This window comes from Lampetra fluviatilis, chromosome 3, assembly GCF_964198595.1.
Source record: "Lampetra fluviatilis chromosome 3, kcLamFluv1.1, whole genome shotgun sequence".
Lineage (NCBI taxonomy): Eukaryota > Metazoa > Chordata > Hyperoartia > Petromyzontiformes > Petromyzontidae > Lampetra > Lampetra fluviatilis.
In genome coordinates this window covers 19840354-19867540 of record NC_136277.1, presented here as the reverse complement: position 1 = coordinate 19867540, position 27187 = coordinate 19840354, and the positions used below count along the sequence as shown (strand labels likewise).

The 27187-nt window shown below is 40.4% G+C and overlaps 1 protein-coding gene across 13 annotated transcripts in view; it reads right to left on the bottom strand.

The window, feature by feature from the left end:
• HERC1 (HECT and RLD domain containing E3 ubiquitin protein ligase family member 1) overlaps positions 1-27187 on the bottom strand; it is a 127002-nt gene that overhangs the window by 33048 nt on the left and 66767 nt on the right. For 7 of the 13 annotated variants that reach the window (XM_078884591.1, XM_078884586.1, XM_078884649.1 and 4 more), the window contains 17 exons: positions 25392-25631; positions 24943-25026; positions 20051-20262; positions 18533-18907; positions 16687-17516; positions 15416-15611; positions 14666-14853; positions 13758-13874; positions 12027-12282; positions 11494-11612; positions 10650-10921; positions 5953-6218; positions 5114-5166; positions 4758-4958; positions 3894-4068; positions 1333-1609; positions 192-402 (listed from right to left, as the gene is read on the bottom strand). In XM_078884591.1, coding sequence (XP_078740717.1) covers positions 192-402; positions 1333-1609; positions 3894-4068; positions 4758-4958; positions 5114-5166; positions 5953-6218; positions 10650-10921; positions 11494-11612; positions 12027-12282; positions 13758-13874; positions 14666-14853; positions 15416-15611; positions 16687-17516; positions 18533-18907; positions 20051-20262; positions 24943-25026; positions 25392-25631 — 4072 coding nt within the window. The remainder of the gene's footprint in view (positions 1-191; positions 403-1332; positions 1610-3893; positions 4069-4757; positions 4959-5113; positions 5167-5952; positions 6219-10649; positions 10922-11493; positions 11613-12026; positions 12283-13757; positions 13875-14665; positions 14854-15415; positions 15612-16686; positions 17517-18532; positions 18908-20050; positions 20263-24942; positions 25027-25391; positions 25632-27187) is intronic. The other 6 variants (XM_078884626.1, XM_078884656.1, XM_078884657.1 and 3 more) reach the window with 6 other exon arrangements.

Below are 27187 nucleotides of genomic sequence, written 5' to 3'. Positions count from 1 at the left end.
CGAAATGTCCCCAAGCCACCCTGCATGGATGCCATGTGTTGAAAGTTTAACTTGCCTTAGAATTAACGATGAATATTGATGTGTACTAATTACTCAAGTTGTCTTTGCAAAGCATGTCTACGATTGAATTAAAAACGAAAACAGCTACCATAAAAAAACGATGAGCAAATATGAAAGCAATTAAAAAAAACCTTTGGCTTCCTCCTCCTTGTCAGGTCCTGGTCTCAGCTTGGCACCTCTTTCAGCAAGAAGTGCAACTAGGGCCTGAGTGACAACAAAGTTTGGCGAGGCCACAGGCTTATTCTCCTCTGCTGGACCACGCAGAAAGCTGGGCAGTCGCTTGCGCTGAGATGGATCTTCAATCATCGCCAGGTTCATTCCCGTTGCTGCCGAAATCAGATCCTAAAATGCACACACAATAGTAACTAATGAATTCGGTGCTTATGCAATCCATTTCTAACACATAATATACGAGCAACCATTTGGATGTGACCACCCATCCATCCCTCCCAGCCAGCCAGCCAGCCACTTCTTATATAAAGCCCTGTTTTCTCCACCTTTCTCTACCTTTGATTTCCTCTATTTTTTTACATATCGATTTCTAGCTTTGTGTCTGTATTCCTCTGCCCCCTCTTCTACCTCATCCTCCCCCTCTATATTCCTCTTTTCTCTACACGGTCTCTCACCAATTCCCGCTTCCTCTCCATCTCTCTCCCTGTTTCTCTCACTCTCCTTATTCCCACCTCAATCTCTCTCTTGCCTCTCCATATTCCTCTCCCACTGCTTGTCGCTTTAGCTCGCTCTCCTCTTTCCGTTTTTCTCTCTTTCATGACCTTTCACTCTCACCTCCCTCACTCTCCCGCCCTCCGCTCCCCCTCCCCTCCCTCATCTCCTCTATCAAATGTGCGTGGTTATTCACAGCCTGGGTGGAGGGTGGGTGCGGGGAATGAGTGATGCAAGCACCGAACCCAGCTCATCACTGAGATGTGGCTGACTTCATCACACAGATGTGCGCGGTGTCGTAATTACCACCGTGCACGGACACTTGTGCACCAGCCAAAAAGCCAAGCAACCAGGAATCACGGCATAAAGCCAACCAAAATTAGCTTTCTAATATTGTATGGTCATACATGTATAATTTCCAATTCAAACAAATATATAATACGGATTTCTATACAAAATATATTAATATATTTACAATCCATCTATTGCAAAATAAGATGCACTTAAGTAGAACAAAAGGGGATACAAATGTTATAAATATGCTAGAGTAAATTTTTCTTCAATAAAAAAAGGTATTTCATTTACATTGTGTATCATCGAGCTACATGCCTGTGTGCACAATTGAACAAGCAGCTTGGCTGCACTGGGGCTGTTTGAAGCGAGACAGCCGATGGCAGAGCTGAGATACGCCAGGCAGGAGATGGGCTTGTGCATCTTGGAGCTGATGATGCTGCAACCGTCCGGCAGGTGCTCAGGGCTGCTGCTGGGGCTACTGGTGGTCAGGCCCACCCTTCCAGCGGCCGCAAGGCACATGAGGCGCACCAACGTGCGGATGTCCGTGAGGCCCAGGGCCTCCAGCCCTGCTGTCAAGCTGCATGCCGAGCCACTAGAATAGAAAACATATAAAAAAAAAATCACTTCAAAACTAATGCACAGCTATTCATTTATACCTATCAGTAATGTATTGATAAATTGCCAGGGGTCATGATTCTATCCATGAATCAATTATCATGTTTCCTGTTTGTTGTGTCGGTACAGTTTTGTACACTCCTTTACCCTAAATTGAATAAGAATAACATTTGCGTAAAAAAACTGTTCTTAAAAACAAAATTTGATAGGTCAAATAATTATGTCAACTTTAGGTCTTGCAAACTCTTCTAACTTGAAATCAAAATTGCTCTTTTGTAAAGTAAATTTAATCTATCATGCATTAATGACTTCTACCATTAATTAATTTCACATATCAATGTAATTAAAAAATGTTGTTGTCCTTCCCTTTGCGCATCCGATTAGCACGGTTGGCTACGTACAGTACAAAAGACATTCTACACGCATAATTAACGTTTACAATTTACTTGTTTTACTTTACAAATGTATATATAAAATTGCTGCAATTATGTATAATATACACACAACAATTATTCGAGTGACTATTACTAACAAACATTTAACTGGGTGAGTAATGCTATTTAGGTACTCTATTTTTATATCGATGACATGTGGATTACATCATGAGGTAGAGGTCATCATGCTTGGCCTACCACCACTACACATAAGTGTGTGCTGAAGAATGTAAGAGGAAAACAAAATGTGCTCAATTGACAAATTGGGGAAAGGTTAATTATAAACCTCATAAATAGGACAATTAGTGATACATTATCAATTGTAAGTAAGCAATCATATCTTTTCATAGGTCGCTGTACATATACTGGCATAAAAAAAACAATGCAATACAAATTGAAAGTTGAAGTAGTGCAGGCCGACACAGAAAACAATGAACACATAGCTCTGATTTAACTGAAAATTCATGGTCTATCCAAAAAGTTAGATTGTTTTTCCCTGCTTAAAGACATATTTTTTAAATCTTCCTCAGATCAAGCAGGCACTCAAGTCGATCAATTTTGACAGCGTTTACACCAGCTCAGCTGCAACAAGCACAGAAGTATAAAAAAAATAAGTGCAGACAAATACGTTGTATACACAAGGCACTTTAGTTTCTTCCCAAAAGCAACTATCTGCACTTCCCTGATAAGTATGGGGGACTTACTGGCCTTATATGAATAAATCACAGATTATAGGCTGCTTATTGAATGTTACTGCAAAATCTCTCCCCCCCCCCCTCAAAAAAAACTTTCCCTGTGCCCCCCCCCCCACTAGCCACCACCCCACCAGAGATAACCTTTGGAAGCTGCTTAAAATATAATCTCTGTTGCACTGCATCCCACACAATTAGCCTCAGATGCAACCCAATCATTCACAGCCATCTCACAGAGTCCAGATTAGTCACTCAAACTAGGCGGGATATCTTAGGCGAGAAGCTGCAGACAGAGCACCAAAGAATTAAGACTTTATTGAATAAGAAATGCTGGTGTCCAATAATTTGTTTATATTAAATTCTACACAATTTGCAATGTTTCCAATGTTGAGGTCCACAACAGTGTTTTGTTGATATAATTATGCACCCAAGCTGCGAATGGCTCAAATGAGGTCATGTCAACTGTGCCTCTGACAATGAGCCCACCCACAAATTTGCATATGCGGTAATATCAAGTAGGGTTTAAATTCACATCAGTAATGCCCAGTTTTATAAATAGCTTATGTAAACATCAGAGTAGTTAAAAACATAAAAATGTACACAGGTTATACTAGAAAGAGTATCGGCAACTATCATTTGGCCATTTCTACAGATAAGGTTTGAGATCACAGGACAGACAGCAACACACGATAGATGGAAAGCTAGGAATTGTATTTATTACTACTCAATGCATCAAAGGCCTATAAAATGGAAGTTTGATGGACTCTGAATGAGGCTTAACTGGCAAACCCAAGAACTCAGCAATATAATATTTAACCAACAACCATCCTGTAAGCAAACATTTTGTTTAATACAAATTGTAAATTTCTAATGTGGATAATGTAACAAAACATGATAGCTACGCAAATTAACCAAGTACGTAACTAGAAATGTCACCCTACCATACAAAAGGCCAGAGGTCAGTTATTAACTTGAGACACAAACTGGACTAATCCGTTGTAGAAGGCCAATTCCAAGATAATATATGCATAAAGGATCACACCACTTGTATAAATAAAAATATTCCAAAATTAAAAACTCTAAATTGAGAATTGTTTGGCCACGAAGAACACAAGCTGCGCATCACACAACTGACCTGACGGAAAGGAGAGACAGTGTCCTCATGACCATAGTTCGAGCCAGTAAGATCTGAGCTGCAGCAGTCACACGTTTGAGGGCAAGGATGCGATCATGGGGGTCACGCAGAATCACTGCCTGTTCCCCCAGGGACACACGGCTAGAGGTCTGCTTTTCAACAGAGCCCAAGATTCCTGCAATTGGAGACAAACAGCATGAAGGCATCATTACCTGCAGATGTGATTTTTTTGTATTTGTACCAAACATACACACTTCTTACAGACCAAATATACTGTATATAATTTAGGGTGGTCCTTGTTAAAAATAAGGATCGTGGGTAGAGGCTCCGAAACATCCTTCTAATAGGCTACAATTTCAGTTATGCATAATTCAACAAGAAACAATCCCAATCGTGAAATATATTTTCAAAAACAAAGACCACAATAAGATATTTAGGTTTAAAAATGTCAGCCTTGGTTTTTATAAATCTTGCCCAACAACATAACAAAAAAGGAAATAGGTTTCCTGGAAGTGGTGAAAAAAAACAATAATGGTCAATGTTTTGGCTGATACACTGACCAGGAAATGACAGAATAGATCCTTTCCTGTTAGTTCCCAGGGACCATCACCAAAACAACTATTAAAGGTAATCTCTTTCTAGAATTAATTTGGATGCATTCATGTTGATAATGAATGTGCAACCCATGGGAAATTATTAACCATTAGCTATACTGTGCATGCCTCATGTACCCAAATATATTCATTTTGCTTCACATTGTGGAAACATAATTAATAAAACACACACAATCTCAATAACAAATCAATACTAATTGAAGAGGTTTATATGAAAGGAAAGATGTCATTGTGTTCGGAAATGACGAACCTATCTGCATCAGTGTCTCTTCCATGCCGCTTGTGGCAGTGACCATTGCAACAGATGCACCCAGGGGGTCACTGTCAGGGAACTGAACCGGATCTGGGACAATCTTCCTCTCATTGAGGCCAAGCGGGGCAGCCAGCAAGTCAAAATCCTCCAGCCCTGTGAGGCGGTCATCCTCATCTACCTCCAGTAGGTCCCAATCTTCTGTAGCAGATGCACACACAACACTCATCAATGCCGGTTGGGCGGTTAATTTTTGCAAGCAATCCCATTGACGCAGCACGACGTGAAAATTATAGCAATCGACAGCAATTGTAGTATATTAATGGTATCTTAATACGAAAACCATTCCCGATTACCTTCATAGAGACTCTCCTGCTTGCCAATTAGGTCCAGAGCTCGACCCTTACCACTGCAATGACAAATACCGATTATGAACGTGGAGAAATACAAATTTAACTCTGCTAGCAACTAAATATTCTCAACCTCAATCAACACATTTCACAAATGGGAAAAAACTCTACGTGAAATATTTACGTAAAAAGTAATTTTAAATATACTTTGTTACGTAATTTTTAGGAGATATTTGTAGCATCACAGAATGTAAATATTGCACACCAAGTAGTAGTCCGTAAGCAGCATTGCCTATTCTGTTATAGTTTGGCAAAAACATCGCTTGAAGGCAATACCGATACGACAAACTGGTAGAAAAGTCAGACATTATTCATGTGGTCATGATGCCGGATCATGGCAAAATGATGGTACACTATTGAACTGTAATGTAAGCTTTTCAATTTAGACTTATTAACAGCTGACTTAAAGACTCTAGAGTTCAAACAGAATAGTATATAGATGTTTGGGCCAAACTATAAATACCCTTGACTCAAGAAAATGAAAGATTATTTTTTATTTGAAAGTGATTTCACAACACAAGCACATGGGGACGACACTCCTGTTAACTGCCATGAACCAATGGTGTACATTTCACATCCATACGACAGAGGCATGGCAATCTAAAGGACAGCCGGTGTTGCGTACCAATGTGGGAAGTCAACAAGTTGTTCTTAACCCACACGCAAGTATAAACTTCAAATAACACCGCCGTCCTTGGCCGTTTATAGACAAACGCGCACACTCAACCACGTATAAATAAAACGATCGTGCATAAGAGTTATTTTAAGCCTAAACAGCACGCTACCTTCCTGAGCCAGAGAGCCCCTTTTTGCTCTTGCGAGCGAGGTATTTGGCTCGGCAGCGGCTGCAAAGCAGGTAGTAGGGATTGCCAGTGCCGCAGTCCCCTCCAAACCAGCCATCCACGTACGAGCCGTTGCTGCGGTAGCCCTGCCGTTCAGCACTGCCCCCACAGCCAGCGTGGTGGTGCCGCATGTGTTGGTTGAACGTGGGCGTAGTGATGTCGCAGAGCTCGCAGAGCACTTCTTCAGGATCGTCCAGCTCGCGCACGTGCTGCAGAGGCAGACCCACACAGCTGTTGTGATGGTGCTTGTGCGCATTTTAACAACAAGGCTGCAAGTTCTATTTTTCTTTGGACGTTTGCAATAGCTTTGAAAGCCAATGTTCATGATTATCTCAAACATTTTACATGGGATTTTGAACATTTACACGGCTTAAAATTAATTGTCTACAATACATACACGCTTAGGCCACTAGGTGCCAAATTACATCCTTTTACCAAAGACTAATATTCTGACACAAAAAAAGCAAGTGTTATCACGACAATTTAACACCTTGATGCACGTTCAACTTCAGTGGATGGACAAAGGGCTGTGGAAATAAATAGAAAGGACTGCTCATACCAGGTGCTTACACGGAAGCTTTTGTGGTGCATTTGCACCTTGTCAGCTTAATGTAGTTTGCAATTGCAGTACTTTGCTAAGACGTGTTTGTCTGGTGTAAATGAGGTCATATACATGTAATGCCCTTTGTCAATCTACTACTGATGAGGGTTTTCCCCAAGCTATGCCAGTCCTGGGGGTTATATGACCGTACTTCACCACGCTGGTCAGTGGGATGAAGGCGGGGAGCAAAACGTATAGAAAACAAAAACATGTTGCTGCAGTACTCTCTGCTGCCCAAAAAGCCCACTAAGCGTTCTGTAACAACCTGTTTCGTTACACGTGGTGGTCACCCGTCCAAATACCATGCAGGATGAATTCTACTTGGCTTCTTAGATCTGATGAGCTCTAACACATCCCAGGTGATTTATTCATACACTGTGCTCATGTATATTTAATTAAATAGCTGTGTGCAGTTGGAATCGCTTTCATGTTGTTATTTAGTAATGGATAAGTGTTTCACAAGCAACGTCCCCCCCATCAATGCAGACGAGACTGTTTCGCTGTTGCTCAAAAAGAAACAAGTTAGAGCAATGTTGATGTTTGAGAGGTAATCCAGAAGAATCAGAAATGATTATGTTGTATCGATTCACTAAATCAACTGAATGAGTGGATTCAATGCAACAATGCAGGTGAGATTGCATGAAAGTGGGCTGCTATACAACTAACACTTTGGTGATTGTTCCACAAATATAAAGCCCTTTCTATGACAGCCTGTGGGTGGCAACCAAAATGGTTTAATTCCCTTTGCTTTAACCTTGGCTGCAGTTTGTTACATTTTCAGTGTGGAATTTACACTGCAGAAATGCTTTCTTTTATTGGCTTTTGATGTTTTTTTGCGATGAAACCAGCGAACCATGGCCAGTGCACAATGATATGTACATCTGGGCATATCCTGCTGACAAACCTTAACATCCAAATCATATGCCCATGCAGAACCAACGACTGAATTTGAACGTGTAATTTTTGAACTTGGAATAAAAAGACATGGCACATGACACAAATAATCTTTCATATCGCAAAATGCATGTAAAAATACATTTTTAATTTGTGTTCTGGAAAAATATATTAGAATTTTTTTTAAAATGTTAAGCTATCATATTTTATTGTGAAATTAGTTTTTATTATCGTATTACCATGACAAACAAAACCAATGTCAAATTGTTCATGTCTTGTAAATGCAATTATAGATTTGCCCCATTTTGTTCCTATACAATTAAAGATAAAACGAGAATAGATTTTACCCTTTTTTCTGGCAACAAAACAGAGATTCCGCGACACCAAGGTAATACTGATCGTCTTTACTTTTTGCTAACATTCTGTCCACAAGTATTGTGGTTAATGCAGACAATGATTAGCCGAGGTATGCCTAGCTCTGCGATCTTACATTTTACTTGCAAATTCCATCTCGAGCCCCGCCCACTTACCCTTGGGTTGTACCCATCTCAAAACGTATATAACGTTTGGCTGCAGTAGCTCAACCGCTACATTTCTTCCTGCCTCAGCAGTCTGCCTCCTGTATTTTTTAACCTGAAGACGATTGCTTGTGTTGCGATAGAAACGTCGTGATTTTTTATAATTTTAACATTGTTCTATCTATGTGACTTTACCAAAAGACCCAAAGAGACAACACAGGTGTTAAGATGTTAAAACACCAAACGGAAACCTTTTACAAGGAATCATGTCTGCTTTAACCACAATACTTGTGGTCAGAATGCAAACCAAAAACACACTGATGATATATATGCAGTCTTTGAAACTGATTGGTCCACACCAGACAGCTTTCTTTTGAGTCTCGTCTCAAACGGTGTTAGACCAGAGGACGCCAAAAGGCGTACAGCCCAAAGAAAATGCACTATCACATATGTAGATGCTCACCCCGAGCCCTCATTACTCTGATAGTGGCATTGTCTTTGGGCTGTACGCCTTTTGGCGTCCTCTGGTCTCACACCGTTTTGAGACAAGGCTCAAAAGAAAGCTGTCTGGTGTGGACCAATCAATTTCAAGGACAATGCATATATTATCAGAGTACGTTTTTTTTTGCATTTTGACCACAAGTATTGTGGTTAATGCAGACATGATTCCTTGTAAAATGTTTCAGTGTGGTGTTTAAACATCTTAACACACCTGTTTTGTTGCCAGAAAAAGGGGAAAACCTATTATCATATTTTGTACTGACATTCGTCAATTGTATGCAAACACAATTATATTTTAGCCATGCATAAACATTTGCCATTCACCTAATATCATAACATTGTTAGTAGACACGAGTCTATATTCATGCGTTATCGGAAAGGCAGGTTCCTTTGAATTTTTATTAACAAAGTTAAATCTGCAGTGGTGTGGTCATTTTAAAATTAATATCAATGGAAGCTACCTTTTCAATAATTTTGCAATAGTCACTACATTTTTTTTTACAAAATCTTCCAGACTACCAAAACAATACTTTCTGTTGTTAATAAAATTACGTAATATAATCTTCCCATATGATCGTTAACATCTATAAAAAATTCTCATTATCTACGATTCAGACTAGGTTTGCTATCCATGGAATATACTGCCATAGCTGTGAAGTTGACCTTACAATCTCACTACAAGAAAGGAAGTTTTGCCAGAAGCCATGGGAAGTGGGGGGGTCAGTATGTTGATTGTCACCAGAACACCCGAAAACCGACACCAGCATGCTCTTCAAATTACCTTTGTGGTTAGTGCTCAGTGCAATGAGCATATTAACGTTGTACATTAATTCATAAAAACATTTACAGGACAGATTTTTTAAGTGTTTACTCGAAAACCCTGCTGCAATGCTTTATACTATTTTACAGTATTCCAATTAAAAACCATCTCTCATTCATATTCTGACATGGTAATGTGGTTGGTTAGAGAGGGGGCAACAGTATCGGCATGTTAACCTCATCTATCATCCTTTTAGCCACAAATTCTATTATCTGTAGGGGTCAAACGATCCATGGCTACATTTTTATCTGTGCATCTCCAACATACAATACATAATTTCCAGCCACAATTAAAGCGTCTTCGTTGCAGTGGTGTTTGCTCCTGCTGTAGAATGGGTTTAGGGTCTACAGCAAATTACACTTCATAATGGCCTCTAAAACGAAGCAATTGCTATGTAAAGAGGGTAATTAAACACAAAGGAACTAATATACAGTTTTTATTTTAAAAACCAGGTCAATTGCCACCATTCTTTAGCTGTTATGTTAAAAAAATAATTATGGGAGGATGTCTCATTATATATTGTCTATGTTGGAATTTAGGCGAAATTATAATATCTAGAGAAATCATGGCTTTCTACAGCCAAAAATAAGTCCACATTTTCTGGTGTGAAATCACACCAATATTTCAGCAGTGGAGATTTCATGATGTCAGGGTCTCTGATGCACTAAGTGAAGAATGGCAGTTGATTGAAGTCCAATAAATGTTGTTACAAATACAACTGTTAAAAGGTACCATTAACTAAATGTGGGGTAGTTAATATTGAGTAATTTTTCAGCAGCTTGAATTATTCATGGCCAACTTTAAATTCATGAGTTTACTTGTGTATTGCCCGATCCCTCCATATTACGACAGACAAGAGGAGTTTCACTTTATATTGGAATAAAAGCTTTTGAAGCTGCTTTTGTTTTTGGGAAAAAAAAAAATTGGGGAGTATTATTAATCTACAAATGCAGATCTGTATTTTTCATTTAATGTGCAAATGTAATTAATTAAAATACAACAAAGGTGTATCTGCACATTAACTTCAGTAACTATTCTATTTGAACTGGAGTAAAACATATTAAATTTGCAAACAAACGTGAGTGGCCTACTTCAGCAGTTTTTCCTTGCTTGTGGTTGTCCCACCTGATGACGATTGCTTGTGTTGTGATCGAAACGTCGTGATCTATTCTTTTTCTACCTACGTGACTTTACCGAAAGAACCAAAGAGTATTTATTCCTGCAGTTACGAAAGCTTCAAATCAAGATTAAATGTGAGTGGTGTTAAAGAGAAGCAAAAAAGGCAGCAAGCGCTGCAAGCACACACCCAAGTCGGCCAATCCAGTACCTCCGGGAACCACATCCCCAGCAGCTCGCTCTCACTGGCCAGATCCTGACCAAACATCTCCTCCATTGCTTCCTCATCAAGGCTTAGGTCCAGCTCCTCATCCAGGCTCATGTCGTAGAGCGAGCCTTGGTCACCTCGCTGCGGGGCCGTCACGCCCTCACGTGCAGGTGCACCGCTGTTTGCTGCGCTGCTGCCACCGCCGGTGCCGCTGCCACTCACAGTCTCACCTCGCGCCGAGCGGTAAATGCCTGCTGCAGACATTAGTTCGCTCGTAACCAGCGCAAAGAACCCGTGGCCAAACATCTCTCAATATGGTGTATAAAAGCTATTATTTGTTTTCTTCAAAAGATAAAGGCAGCTTACATGCGTGTAAGTAAATATATGAGATTTAAACTAACACATTACTATTTAAAAAACTCTTGCAACTATAAAATAATTCAAACTTCAAAAGCCTGCAGCCTGCATAATGAAAGACAAAGGCATTTGTATGCAACAGTAACAATTTCAACCAGTCAAAGGTGGGGAAATTATATGCTCCACATTGGCTATTGCTGCAGGTGAATGCCCACTTTAATTTGAATAATTTTTAACTAAGGGGATCTATCTAGTTTTATATCTTTGTGCATGTTCACATTTGAGATTTTTTGCTTCATAAATTGGATTGGCATTTTTTTTATTTTTACCTTGGACCAAAGAGACATCTAGTCCCAACGTGCTGTCATCTTATAATAAAAAATTTACATACATGTCCAATCTGCATACCCTACATTTTTTCGGACATCCAGCCAATGAGTGCAGAAAAAAAAAATGACTCCAGCCATACCCGCACGTGCGAGCAGAGTGCGCGCAGCCAGGTTGAGCCGGTGTCTGCGTGCTGGAGGAGGCCTGACCCGTGTCAGAGGAATACCCAGCATGCTGCCTCTCTCCACCTGGTCGAACGGACTGCACAGCAGAGCAAAGCATTGCTGTCAAAAGCCGTAAATATTTCTTCACGGTCATCTGTGTATAATCAGAATTATACACGCAGACTATACTCTTTATTTGCTGCTGCTCATTCCTTTTCAAGTAGAAACCGTGGTAAAGGAAGATCAGTAAAATATGAATCTCAAAGAAAAGTCCTTGTATAAATCCTACAAACCAACTCCCCACATCCAACAAAACAATATAGTCCAAGTTGGTAACAAACATTTTCATTATAAAACAAGAAAAACGTACAATACAAATTCACCACTCAAGTGCATGGTCATATGCTGACCAATGCAAAAAGCAATTCACATTGGCCGTCGGTTGACATCTAAAAGAACGGTGTATTAAAACAATCTCATAAAATTGGGTCACAACAAGGCACACGCTGACCTCTCACTGAAGCCCTCCTCGAGCTCGGCGGTCTCACTGGTGGACATGCCTTGAGTCGTGTTGCGCTCTGCCATTTTGGGGTTTGTGGCAGCAGTTGAGGCCGCCCCAGACAAGCCCGGACCCCCAGATGCCCCCGCCGTGCCAGGACTAGGCAACGATGCAGCCGAGGTGGTCTCCTCGTCCTCCATATATGGGTGCTCAAGCATCCACGTGGCCAGCAGGGTAACATTCTGTGTGTCTGCATCTCCTCGGGTGCCTGCACCGACATTTTTACAAGGGCATAAAAAAAACCTCACTGGTGCATAAAAATACAAAAACAAAAGACGAAATCTCGTTTTTTTGCATATCATCCTTTAATCATCTTCTCATCATCGGATCCTGTCATTTGCGGGGGCCGGCAGATACATAATACTTTACGTGCAAATAGAACATTTAATAATGTCATGTCATTTTTCAAACTTTGAGATTCTCTTGCTCTGAAAAGAGATTACTGTGGAAAGAGATTACTCTGGAAGTATGCAAATTGTGATAAGCAGAACATTGATTGATTTTTAAAAGGAATGCAGCCAGGCAAGCGATACGAGAGCTGGCATGGCTTCACACCATCTCTGGAATTGGTATTGCAAAAAAAATCGTAGTTGCGGGTTGCAGAACTTCTTCGCCATGAATCCCAGCTTTATTGCAGCATATGTGTAACACGGAATAACTTTAGTTCACAAGAAATACTTATTGACATCAACATTCAATCTTAAGATGCTGAAATCAGGAATATATATGGTGGAATGTTGGATATAACTACTGGTTAAATTAACTAAAGTTAAAATCCAACATCTAGACGGCAGAAACATATTTTTTTCTGTATTTAAATAGTCAAGGTTCATAAACTACTGATGTGGTCGTAATTAGACAACTGAATGAGGAATATAAGTCAAATGAATAAAGTTTACCACACAACACATTGGGAGAAATCACAGATGACCGAGCATAACTTTTATTTGTGCATGGTTTCAGAAAATGCAATAACGCATTGACATAGATCATTTCTATTCTTGGTTCTTTCAGTAAAGTCATGTAGAAGGGAAACTTTACCAAAAGAACCAAAAATATGAATCCCTGCAGTCACGAAAGCTTTAAATCAAAATAGATAATTTCATTAATGGAAATAGAGAATGGTCAGTTTAACAGAGCTATACATAATTCCAAAGATAACCCCGAGCAAGACTTTTGCATACATTTTGGCAATCAAGGTAATGATGCAAACTAGATGTAGTGAAATTTAAGCTTCAGATTTGCGACTGATAAATCAGATGGTGGCCTGAGAAGACAACACTAAACTTAGAACCCCGAGGTCACAAACAGGTTGAGCACATAGATTTATATCAGACAACCATTACTCTGGGTTTGTATAATTAGAATCTGAATATGTATTTATATTGGAGGAATACGATTAGCTAAAAATCTCTTTTCATAGATGTGCAGTAGGGGTGGGGCAGAACGTTACAACAAGAATACCAAAATACGATAGGAGTGCAAAGTATAAGAGAAGAAAATCACAAAAAACATACAAATAAAACTAAACTATTTTTCTTTTACCAGGTAGATGCCACTGAGCTATTTATCTGACTTTTCAGAAGCGATCTGGCCACAAATGATAGCTCAACGAAATGGTATATCACGTGGAAATTTATAGCAGCCAAATAATTAAAAAAAATATATAAATGATACCCTTACCTGTGGCCTCCATGGCTCGCTGAATATGGCGCAGTGGGAATCCCATCTCCAGCAGTGGCACGGCAACTGGTGGTGGGGGAGGGGAGCAAGACTGCCGGCTGCTGGGGTCTGATGATGCTGATAAGAGAAGAGCAGTATTCAATATTGGATGGCATTCACTCATCCAAATGACAATGTTTATCCAATTGAGAATTCATGGTACCAGTATGAGCAATAACATTTCACGCATATTACTTATTTACGATTTACCTAATACACTATTATTTTATATTAGGACATACAGATAGAGGCTTTTAAATGAACTATAGTTTATCTCACGTATCAAAAACACTGCCCTTAAAAGGAAAATAAACAACAAAAAATGCGTATAATAGTTGATGTTTCTGGAAATAGTCATTCTTCATCTCTCAGACATGAAGGACCATTTCCTAAAACACTGCCTTTTTCTCTTTTAGAAAAGTGTTATTGACATCTCAGAATGTGTTTAATAGCTTTGAGTTGATCAGGAGCTATTTTACAACTAAGATGAAAACCTTCCATGTAATTTTAAAGAAGGTACTTATAATTGTCAAGATACACCACTGCACATACATGCCAAAGAGGTACACAAAACACACACACACAAACAAATTTAACTCTGCTATGCAAAACAAGTACAAAGATAATACCATTTTCCCAGCCATGGAAAACGCCACGTATAAACATAAACATGTTTATACTTAAGCGGTAATTCACAAACCATTGCAAAGTTGGGTCATAAATAAGTCATAAAACTATCAGATTTGTGTGATCACAATTTCCCAAGCAAGCTTTTATACCAACGGCACGTGAAGTCAGAGAGGAAGAAAATACAGTGAAGCCCATGATTATGTTTATTTCAGAACCTATGCGAGTGGGGGAGCTCTCACCTGTCCTTGTAGGCTGGCGGTTGTGCTGCGGCTCAGAGGTCGTAAGGCTCTGCCGGCGGTAGGTCTCCTCGGACGGGGACGTTGGCTGGGAGCTGGCCGTTGCAGGCGAGAGAGGTGGCGGTGTCTGTGCACGCCGGGCCGGGTGCGGAGGACCAAGGGGCAGCTGGTAGCTCTGGAACGCTGCATTCCTGTTGAAAAGCAGAAGTTGGTGAAATTTAAAGGTGGGCAATGACATCAGAACTGCTCACATTATTGATACACGACACATTTGAACGGGGAAAATTATTCAGCCGCCGCATTTGCTAATATTGATCAAATGTTTTAACGTTTTACAAATGCAGTTAAAAGCATTTATGCGGTTGCTCCGTCCGTCATGGGGGAAGACAATTTTTCTCAGGAAGTGGAGCCAATATGAACATTTGAACCACAAAAATGTGCTGCTCATAGGAACAAAAGAGAAAACCAAAATAGGCCAAATTCATTATGGAATTTTCCAAAAATGGAAGATAAATTCGCACCAAAAGGACCCGCCACAGCATCAGAAGTGATGCGCACCGTCCCACGTGGACCCATTATCCAAGACCCCCTTGTCTGATCGCAGCTAACGGACATACCACTACCTGCACGCCTTGCATGAGCACTACCATTAATATCGGATAGTTTAATACAACTTCAGGACAAAACACATCATGGAAACCGTGACAGAATCCACACGTGTGCGGAATTTGTCTTCATCGGTGACGTGCTCACCTAGCATGCTGCATCATGTTTGGTCCTGGCAATTCAGGAATGAGAGCAGCTTCGGTGTCCGTGACGGGCGTGGTGGCGGTCGTGGTGTCCTCCAGAGAGCTGCTCATGAGGGATGTGGTGCTGGAGCTGGATGGGCTGGTGGTGACTGGCGTCTGTCCAGTCATGGGAGCCGAACCACCATCTTCTGCATTAAACTCTATACAAAGAAAAGCAAGCATGGTTAATACAAAAAGGCATAGGGTTAAGGAAGCCATCACAATAAAAAAATAAAGATGGTTTGAAGGGTAGCCTATTGGTGAAGTGTTCTTGTCTCTGGTGCTGTCAATATATTATGTCTTTAGTAGTAACAATCCTGCACGAACACGAGCAAATATGCTTATAAACAATGTATAAACATGTTTAAAAATTCCATGTTTTGATATATGTAACATTGCTCGAAGCTGAATATTGCATTTCCTACAATTAATGAGAGCGTACGATTGTTTCGGGTTGAATGCATTTCAGGACTAAAAACTCCTAGAGAGTAGAAAGGGGACCATTCTGGTCTCGACTGCCAATATCAGATATCATAATCTTCTGCATTATACTGTTTATTGCTGGATGAAAGCCTCCCCAAGCTGGTTCCACATCATTTTCAGATGCAACGATACACCTATAGCTCCTGCACATGAGAATATTTAATAGCTCAAATCTCCAAAGTGGACACACCTGGGCATGTCCCCTCCTCCTTTGACTGTCACTCTGTGGGGTTAGCTTCGACCTCACTCACTTTTCTTAACAATGTCACTCACTTGTCTATATTGGCCGATCCATGTGTTCACACTTCTGTCTCGTCAATGTGCATATTTATAAGCCAATATGAATAGTAAGTGGACTTGGGCAGGACACATCAATACAAGGAATGGCCAATGGGTAAGAATACCTACTGAATGGCAGCCAAAATTATGGAAAGCACCCAATAGGAAATACACTGCAGAGATGAAGCGACGAGATGGGCTTGTGTGCAGGTACCACGTGGATTGTTACATTGTGGTACCATGAAGGATGGCAGTTTACTTGGGGAGACCTTCATCCAGCACTGGGTTGAACAGAGCTAATTAATGATGAAGTTTCTGATCTAGATAATATACACACACACACATTAGCAAAACGATTACAAATATCATTCTTTAGCATTTTTGCCCAAGATGGTCTTCGGAATTTCCCCAAAATAAGTAGGAAAATAACTAATTAGTTCAATTATAAAGCTCTTTAATATATAAATACTTCACCTTGTCTGTTGCGGAAACCCAAGCGCTCCTCCAACAATCCTCGGACTGCCAGCTTGTGGATTACAGACTGAGCACGCTCCATCTCACCCAGTGAGATGGCCCACTTGATTGGGGATCGCGACACGGCACGACGCACCACACTGCGCATCAACGCCTGCAGGGAAGCCCTCAGCTCAGTCTCTTCGTGCCCAGACTGGCCTCCCGAGGGGCTCATACCACCACGGTCTGCATTGTGGTTCCCTCCATCTGGGCATGCCTTGGGAACAAGCAGCAGCTCTGCGTACCGACCACAGCTTAGCAGGACACTCAATGCTTTCATTGCACCCAGGCACAGAAAAGAAATCTGCACGGCACGAATCTCAGCCTCATGACTCTTGCATGAATCATGACATTTCTTTTTATGTACTTCAAATGTACTAATGGCAGCAGCTTCTGGAGATTTGACCATTGGTACGTTGGTGGCTTCCGAGGTGGCCAACTGCTGTCCATCAGTTTGCAGGTCTGCAGCTTTCACTTCCGCACTCTCTCCCCCATCTTCAACCAAGGTTTGCGTTGGCTCCTCGTCCAATGTTTGATCGAGCTCAGCTTTCTCCTGGGATTCCTGCTTACGGGGAGGTGGCCTCCGATCGGACCTTCTTCCACCGCCTGAGGAGCCCTTTACACTTTTCCCGCCAGAAAGACCCAAGTCCTCTTGGATTCCTGTGAGGTGCGTGAGGTCCAGTAGCGTGGATGCAGACACACCGTGCAAGCGGCCGGCATCAAAAGGAACCGGCTCGCAGGGCTCCAGATTGGCCAGAGGAGTGTCGCTGGGTGACCAAGAATTCAGCACACTTTAGCCACGTGCGTGTCAGCACATTGATACCAAGGGTGAAGACGGGACAGACAGGGAAAGAAAAAGGAAGAACAGAAACTACACTGTGATAGACAAAGCGGCACAAAAGCAAGATGAAACAATGCACAAAGCAAATTTTTTTGCATTAATAAATCAAGGAAGACAAGAAGACTGCAACAACAATGGGACGCTTGATTTGATTGTAAAGATCAGTTCAGCATAATGTAGTAACACTGAATGCGCATTAATGCAATAAAAATGCTATGCATGCATTATGGCGGAGAGGAAGAATGGAAATGCAATTTCGGTGATTTTTAAAGCTAATAAGAAAGTCATCAAACAGCTTACAAGCTGCGAAATAACAGAGCAGTTACAGTGGGGAGAAACATAAGTGGACACAATAGGAAATGCCACGTACTACAGAGTATGAATTATGTAACTACGCAGCTCATTGCACACCAATGCACGTAATGAATCAAAGTGTGTCATGAACTCATAATACTCAAAGACTGGCATTGCTAACATTACACATTAAACGCTTAAACTGAATGATTGGAATGTCTTGTCAGAAGAGCTATCACAGCACAAAGGTTGAACTTTGCCTAAATCATATTTAAATAATCCAAACCCAAAATGCTTGGTTGCTTGGCATTTGAAACAATGGAAAACATGTTTAACATGCTGTCTAGGAAAGCACTGTTATTAGATAGGAGCTTCTCATTTTAAATTGCATTAGCAATAGTGTTTTAATATTTCAAGGCAACGCCCAAGTAGCACTTAAAATTTAACAAAAGGGAAACACAAATATTTAGATTAGGCTGATGGCAGAGTCTGTATGCATTACGTAACAAACCATTTATGAAAAAAAAAAATTGAAATGATACCAATGTTCCACTTCCATTAAGCACAAACATTAAAAAATCAAAGTGGATACATAAAATAAAATACTCTTTTAGAACAAAAAAAGTCATCTACAAAAAAAAATCCACCAAAGGACTTAAACATAACTAGTACCTGATTGTGACCTCCGCATCCTCCCACTGAACCTTGGCAGAGGCACTGCCTTCTTTGAGAACACCCAGCAGCGTGGCATGACGTCCCGTCAGCTTGTGCACGCAGCGGCCACCGAGGCGCAGGCCACAGTCCACACCACCCATCACAGCGAGCACGGGCCACACTTCCACACACAGCGTGCGAAGCTGCTCATCCGAGAGCTCTCCGGGGCCGGAGCGGCATTGGCGGTTGGGATGCTGCTGCTGTTGCTGTTCATCAGACGACTCGGTCTCCTTCCCCAGCACGTCCTGTTCCAGTTCGGCACCTTCCTCAACATCTTCTCGGCACTGCGAGTCAGACCTTGGGAGGGTGCGGCCCGATCGAGATTTGCAAACCCTGCAGGGATTAGGTTTCAGTAAAAAAAAAAAGATAATAAAATGTAACATTGGAACTGGATTTTTTCATTGTAGGATGTCATTTAGAAAATGAACGAAATCTAGGTTTGCAAGAATAACGCGAGCATGTCTTTCCTTTATAAATAAATAAAATCCAATAAACTCCTCGTTCATGCTTGGCTGCTTTTTCATCAAATGCCACCCATGCTTGAACCCTTTTTCTCTGCGAGCATGCACTGCTGACTTCCTCCGTTTGGCTTCAATATATGAACTTCTCTTCCTCAATTATTCCCTTGCACACCAACATTTACCTTCTACTGTACATCTGTGTATATTTATTTTCCTCTTTGTAAATACAACATAAATTTATAAAGTCCCTATGATACCTCAAGCCTATATATAAAAAAAATATACAACTCCCCTACTCCCTGTTTACACATTAAATATGCATTTGCCATCTGGATACCTCCCTCCCTTACAATACACAGTTTGAAATACTATTTTATATAAACATTTGATGGATCAAAACGGTATTGCATTTCTACAATCAACGTGAATTATTTTGCCAAACCAGCAAATCCTTTCATAACAGAGCCACCTATGGAGCTGGCAATATGGGTGATCGTTTAATAATATGCTAAAACCGAGATACCGACTATTCTACTCTTGGACTTATTACCAGAGGTGTGGACTCGAGTCATGTGACTTGGACTCGAGTCAGACTCGAGTCATGTGACTTGGACTCGAGTCAGACTCGAGTCATGAATTTGATGAATTGCGACTCGACTTGGACTTGCATAACAATGACTTTGTCCCACCTATGAGATGTGGACTCGAGTCATGTGACTTGGACTCGAGTCAGACTCGAGTCATGAATTTGATGACTTGCGACTCGACTTGGACTTGCATAACAATGACTTTGTCCCACCTCTGCTTATTACCCCCTAACGCCCATACAGAATTGGAAGAGCCTAGACACGCATTATCAAATGAATCTCAGAACATGCCTAACATTTCAACCAAAAACAATGTATCATTCAGCACCGTTATAAAACAATTTACAATATTCTCGTTTCAAAATTTTAAAGACCATTTCCTCTGAGATTTCAACAGAACTAGCGTTGCAGGCGGCAGCAACACAAACCTGGAGGTGGTAGCTGCAAGGCAGGGCCGCACACGCTGCAAGCGCTCTGTAAGATGCCGATTGATGGAGTGGGTCCAGCGGTCTGTACGGTGCAGCACTCGAACCAGCTGTACCGTGGCTTCGGACAGAACCACAGGGCCTGGGCTACAGGTGGGGTCACCGGGCAGCAGATCTCGCGGGGTCCCACGCATTTGCATCTCACAAATCTTGACCTGCGAGACAACAAAAGCAAAATTAGGTAGTGCTGTGTGTGTGAAATGCACTCAACTTAGGACGGCAGAATGGAGTTTTCATCTGCAGCCTCTGCAAACTGAAGTCTGCCGAGCCAGACGGGACTAAAAACATTTATTTTCTCTTCTGTTTAGATTACATTTTCTCTGTGCCATCCATGCTTCAATCTCAGATTTGATTTATATCGCCAATGACAACTCTTAAAATTATTTATCAGGAATGCAAGACTTTGCCCACCTTTTCACAAATTACACACACTGTCACCGTTTGTAATTATAATTTGATTCAAGAGTTGATTAATTTAGCCCACTAACTAGTCTAGGTTGCCCATCACTGCTCAAGTGGGTTCAGGGCTCACATCAACCAATAACATGCAAGGTTTACAAAAAAAATCAATTATAACACATGATTAGTGATAAATTATACCCCTCATGATTCAAATATTTAGGAACGTGTCGTATAAAGCAACCCACAATGCTTACATGAAATGCAGGAAATCTTTACTCGTGACATTGAAGATTAAAAAAACTGTTTCAAACAATTATGCAAGTTAGTGTGCAATTTTAATTAAACATGTCCCCGCTTGCAGACAACATTCAATCAGGTGCAGGTACAACCATGTGCTTGCAGCCACTTCAATTTTCCCAATTCCCATGTGCTCAATGAAGTAAGTGATGGGTGACATGTGACACCTATTAGAACTCTGAACAGATATTGCCTGGGAATTGTTACAAAACCTGGTTCACACTTGGATGATATTAACAGCAGCACGAAGGAATGGAAGTCTTGTATTGCGTGAAAGTCACTTAGCCGTCACCTAATTTAAAGCGACTTTACACCTACATGTAAACGATTATGTTAGTAATGGGAAAAAACCAGAATGCTTTATTCATGAGCACAACAGCCAGTGATCTAAAAATGTTGCATTTACTATCAGGTCTAAATCACACGTTTATGAGTTAAAAATGCACCAAATTTATTCTGGTCACATGGTGAGGAGCAATTTTACAATGAGTGGCTTGTGTCACAGCACATATTACACTATTTTAGGTGATAATACAGCTTTAAAGATGCATGCCTAACTGGGTAAAATAGCCAAGTTACATTGTGTAAAATGAAAATAAATGCGTTTAATTGAGCAACAAATGTGAGATACACCATATTTTGCAAGCAATCAGATGCTATTGTGTTGGCATGTCTAGCACAAGCCCTGAAGTAAAAGTGTTATTCTCTTCAACCATAGAAAATCTGAAAACGTTGTATTCAATTGTGAGAATTGTCATGCCAAAGAATAAAAATGAAATAATAAAACTGCACGTAAAAATATATCTTCTTATTTATTTTTTCTATTTAAAATTTTCAAGCATGTACAGACCAATATATGATATGCAGGACTTTATAACAAAGTGGCAAACAAAAGCCGCAGCAAAAGTGGATCCCACTCTAGATTAGAATGCACAACACTGACCGTGTCCTCTGGTTGCATTTCCAGACAAGCACACTCAGACATCACCCAAGACGGTGAAACTGTAAAATTTTAATGGGCCACACACATCAACCACTGTGCTCTGTCATATCGTGGGTTTCATAAAAAGCAGCCCCACCACCACACCATGATGCACACAATAAAATGTGGCAACAGATTGCCACTGAGGTGGATATTAAAGGCTGAACTTTTAAAAGTCACAAAAAACGAGCGGGACTGGTGGCTCCGGGGATCAATGTCATGTAAGAGCACTGAAGCTGGTACCTGCTGTGATTCTGGATTTAATTTTGGATATATCTGCAATTAAACCAGGTTTTAAAAATGCAGCGAGTTGATGGGTCTTAGCCCGGTCACCAATGACCATCATTAAACTTGCTTTTTCACTTACATGTGGTTCATTCTATGTTTGAGAATTATTGTGTTTTTGCCTTTGATTGCCATGCAACAATCTCTCTCTGCAGGGCATAGAAAAGTGTTGCCCTGGTGGAGATAAGATATTCCATGTTTAACCATACTTCACCCCACTAGTCATTTCAGGCTGGTGAAGAACTGAAAGGGCTTCACCGGTTCAGATATCATTCACTACCAATGTTAGCCATGGCGTGAAATCCCTTTCCGGTTACCAGTTTAATTGTGCAACCACAACACCATCACTGTTCTGACTTACACCCTTTTGAAATTAACAGAGCAATTCAAACAATAGTGAAACATATGCGAGACGGAATTATTCATACCACCTCGCCACAAATTTAATAACTATTCCTACATGTAAATTCCCAACAGATCTAGGAACTGCCAAACTATATCCTCGGCAATGGATAATAGATCAAGGTCAAGTGATGCGGTTTTATGACTAATGACATGTATGGCTGGTAGAAGAGAGAGCAGTGTTTGTGGGTATCATTGATCTAATGGAGAGGTTCATTTGCCTTTGGTAACTGTACGACATTACGGTCTTACAAACCAAGAGCAGACCCCAAACCACCATCACTTTTAGGAGACTGCTATTATTATTGCTGCCCACCTCCCACAAAATTGACTGGGGGTTGGATTTCAGGAGATGGGCATCATAGGCATATTAAGAGATTATGGGCATCATAGATTGTTTTACAGCACAAACTAATCAAGGACAAGGATGTGTTAACAAAACTACATATTACACCATAAGTTTTTTAATGAAACCTATGCAATTTCATTTAAGCACACGAGTAAAATCCCCATGTGGCTCGTCTGCTATGTAACTCTGGGATATATTTAATTTCTGCACCTATGTACATTTTATTATCCAAGGTGTTTTATGAACCAAGAGAAAATTAGTGATTGCAGTATACTGTTTAATGTGAACATTGCAGCAATAAGCATGAGTTGGTACTGTATTTGGAAATTATAAGGGAAACATGGTGTGTTGTTCTGTTTTCTTGCCTTCATTAAGAGACATCAACATTTTTTACCAAGATAATGACTTGCAAATTTTTTATCAGCAACCTTATGATGCATTGTATGACGACAACACTTATTATGTCATTGCCTAGTAGTGCAAAGGTTTTGAAAAGAAAATCATTAAAACTATTAGCCATGTAATTGAACTACCATTCATATATCCCTAGAGCTTGCCCTATTGGATGAAAAAAAGCACTCCCATTTTCCACAAAATGTCAACACAAGCGGATTTAAAAACCATTAGTTGACCAAAAATACAAGACTAAAATGGAAAGTTATATGTCTTCGAATGGCGACGTCATACATTGCTATTATATAAATCCACACTACAAAAACAGCATTCCCACGAATGCTTTTAAATACAATTGTGCGCACTTAGGTATTGGCATGGCAGCAGTCTGTTAAATTGTATATTGAGAACAGTCCAACTAATAAGCACTGATAACACAGCCTCCCAAGCAGAGCTAGCTATATTCAAAGTATCTGTATTTGAATACTTACATTTCTGCTAACCTTCCTAATGAATGCTAACATTCTCAGTTATTGTCAGTTTCACGGGAATTACAATTTGCACAAATTAAACAGCATACTGTAATGACTAATCTTCTCTTGGTTCAAAATAGTCCTTAGAAAATGTTACGTACAGAGGTGCAACAATGAAATCCCAGTTATGTAGAATACTAGCCACATGGGGATTTTACATGTGTAATAAAGTTAAATTAAATATTATCTCTTAATGCAAACAAAACAGATACATTAAATTAACCATCCCTGACACATACCGTAAAATTTACATTTGATACAGCAGTCAAGTGTTTACGTTATTTTCCCAACTTGAATTGGGCTATGGGCATTATAACAAGACACAAACAATCAATTTGTAGATCTCAGAGGTGTGCACCGTGTGTCAGAATGAGCCGCAGAAACGATTCTATAAAAAAAGACCTTTAAAAAAAAAAACACACATTTTCAGTCGGTCGCATTTTCCAATGCACTCTGAAATGAGATTGTCGCATGACAGTTGGTGACATTTTTGTTTTCCTCAGGAGCTCGAATTTAGCCAAATAAAGTGCAAAATCAAATTTAACGATGATTTTTTATTGGTGGAGATTGAGCCGATACCATCAACTCACTCCAGTTGAGAATTTCGCTTTAAATCGTGGGTGACTAAAACTCATTCGGCTACAAAATCTCAGCAGTGCTGGCTCGGCACTCTTACATCTACGCTACCCTTTCACCTCAGAGCCATACACGGATGCTTTCAATCCCCCTTAGCATACCTGTAGAACACCAAAAACTCTGATTGAGCTGCAGTACTGCACACCACTACACATACTACTTTACTCTCAGGCAATTAAATCCCAGCATCGAAATATTCACATAAAAATTACATTTATTTTTGAAGCCTTTGGTAGGGATATTTTATAATTCAACAAAGAACGCTAAAATGTTACGTCTAAAGGTAATTTTAGAGACAACTGCCAAAATGTGCCAAGGCATCACATTAACATCGTGCAAAATGTAACCGTCTTGCAATTATTTGGAGTCACGTGTCACTAAAAATTATATGCTTTATATTTTATTAACGGAGTGCACATGTTTATTCTGGTAAAATAAGTGTCAGGAAAATGAACTGTGAATGCAGACACCCACATTATGACATCTATACTCCCAGAGCAGCTCATTATTTCCCTTGTCAGTAGTGCTGTCAAAAAAGTAGAGTGATTTTAGATACCTTTTCACCAGGGTTACTGCTGTAAAACATGATGCATGGGTAGAGTTCAGTCACATCCACATCCTCAAATGCAAGCTTGGGCTCCTGGAAAACAAGATATGAATGTGTTAAGTGTACAGTATTTCAGAAAACATATAATATGAACCGAGAAGAAAAATATAAACATCCCATTGGACATGACAGTCAAACCTTATTTTCAGTGCAGGATACATGAGGCAGGGGAGCACAGAAGGCGCAGGCAACTTGCTCGGACTTCATTAATGTCCGAGTCTTTATATGTTTACATAGTTTAAGTGTTGTTCTGATGATTGTGTGTATGACAGTGTTAATGTATTTGTGTGTACGTGTCCATGGGAAATAGTAGTGCAGGCATTTATGCAATGCGATTCCAGTGATGTGATTAAACTCAGTCATTATACACGACCAAATATGAAATGTGGCACTCAAACCTCTCCATTCTTGCCGAAGGAGATGGTGCGAGCCTCTGTGTCCATTACACACGTGATGAGGTCGCCCTGTGTGAAGCTGGGCAGGGTGAGTGTATGTTCCCCGCTGTGGTAGAGGTTGCCGCTGTATGCACGGTACAGCCACATGTCTGAAGTAGTGCGGTGGTTAAAATCACGAACAGGCCAGCGGGAGACCCCGACGCACGTCCCCTCATTTCCACGGTTCTCCTTTACAATGAGAAACTGCACAAAACAGTGTGTGGTCAGTCCGGGCAGAATTAAAACAATAAGTGGATCATTGGTTTATTCTTTATTTGTATTTATAAATGTAATATTTTATTGCAATGAGAACATTTACATTTCACAGGTCAAAAACATTCAAATTCAATAATTTATTGCTAAGTCTTGACAACCGAAACGTAAGCTTAACACAAGTAATAATTTTTAAATGTGTGATGAGACAATTATTGCCTTTTTGCAAACTGTAAGCCCATCAAGACACTCCCGTTTTTTATTACCTCCGCACCCCTTCTCAGCTCATCAGGTAGGTTACCATCTGTTGGATATATGCCCCCCTTTTTAATTTTAAAAATTATTTTTTTTTTAAGAATTATTCTGCCAACATAGATAATATCGTTTTTTAATATACACGGGGCAACGTGAGAACGGACACGCCCTCACACTCCCACAGAGGCCCCCACACACTAACACAGATGTGCGCACACCTCATTTCAAAGGAAAGAGGGCATGAAAGAAGGGTAATCAAGATCATAAAAAAACTCCCCGAATTTCACACAAGAGGAACAAGGGAGGGGGGAATGGTAGCCGGGGGGGGTTCTGGAAGAAACATCCGTTCGTAAAGGGAAAAAAAACCCTTTTATAAGTACAAAACCAGGCCACGAAATATATAATTATATTCTTAACAAAGGAACAACATTAACAAAAAAACACAAACGGGTTTTGAACCATGTTAGACAAACTAGTACAACTTAGCCATGGAGTAAGCAAACAGTATCCATCCTCACTACAATTGAAAATCAGACTACAGTCTGCACCAGAATCGCGACCCATCATTGTTAATTAAATACTGACATTATTTACCTTTATAGAATTTCTACACGGCCGGGCCGAAGCATCGAAGAACAATTATGGCATATATTTCGCTCCAAAACAAAATTCTTAGCCGGGATAGCAGATTAAATAATCACAAGAAGTCAAATAATAAGTACGGAATTAAAGTGAATATCCTAGGAGCTAACGGTGAATAAGGCTCTCAAAATTAACCAAACACAACAACCCCCTGAAAACAACAGCAGCAACACGACCGTCTTTGTCTTTCCGAGAGGATCTCCACACGCAGGCACCAAGCCGGGAAATGACACCAATAAAACTCCCGGGCAATGGCTCAAAGGAAATTAACACGCTCTCAGAAATAAATAAATAAGCGCATGCGCCGGGCGCTTCCACCGTGGAAACAACCGTCTTTGTCTTCCCACAACACGGACAGCAAAAATTGCACACGCAAGGAATAACATCTCCATGAGAGATCGGGTCACGATGAAACATCGGGAACACGGTTTCGGCTTAACTGGGGCATAATGGAATAAGTCGCATTTCAACTTCCAAACCAAAACAACTTAAGCTGTGTGAGACAAAAGATATGATCCCCGAGCGAGGGCGGAAATAATTAAGCTCGCTTAACGCGTAGGTTGTCGCGACAAATATTATTCAGTAACAAAAACATGGATTCGAATATCTCTTTTATATATATAACTCGACGCGAATCATCGGTCTGGCTA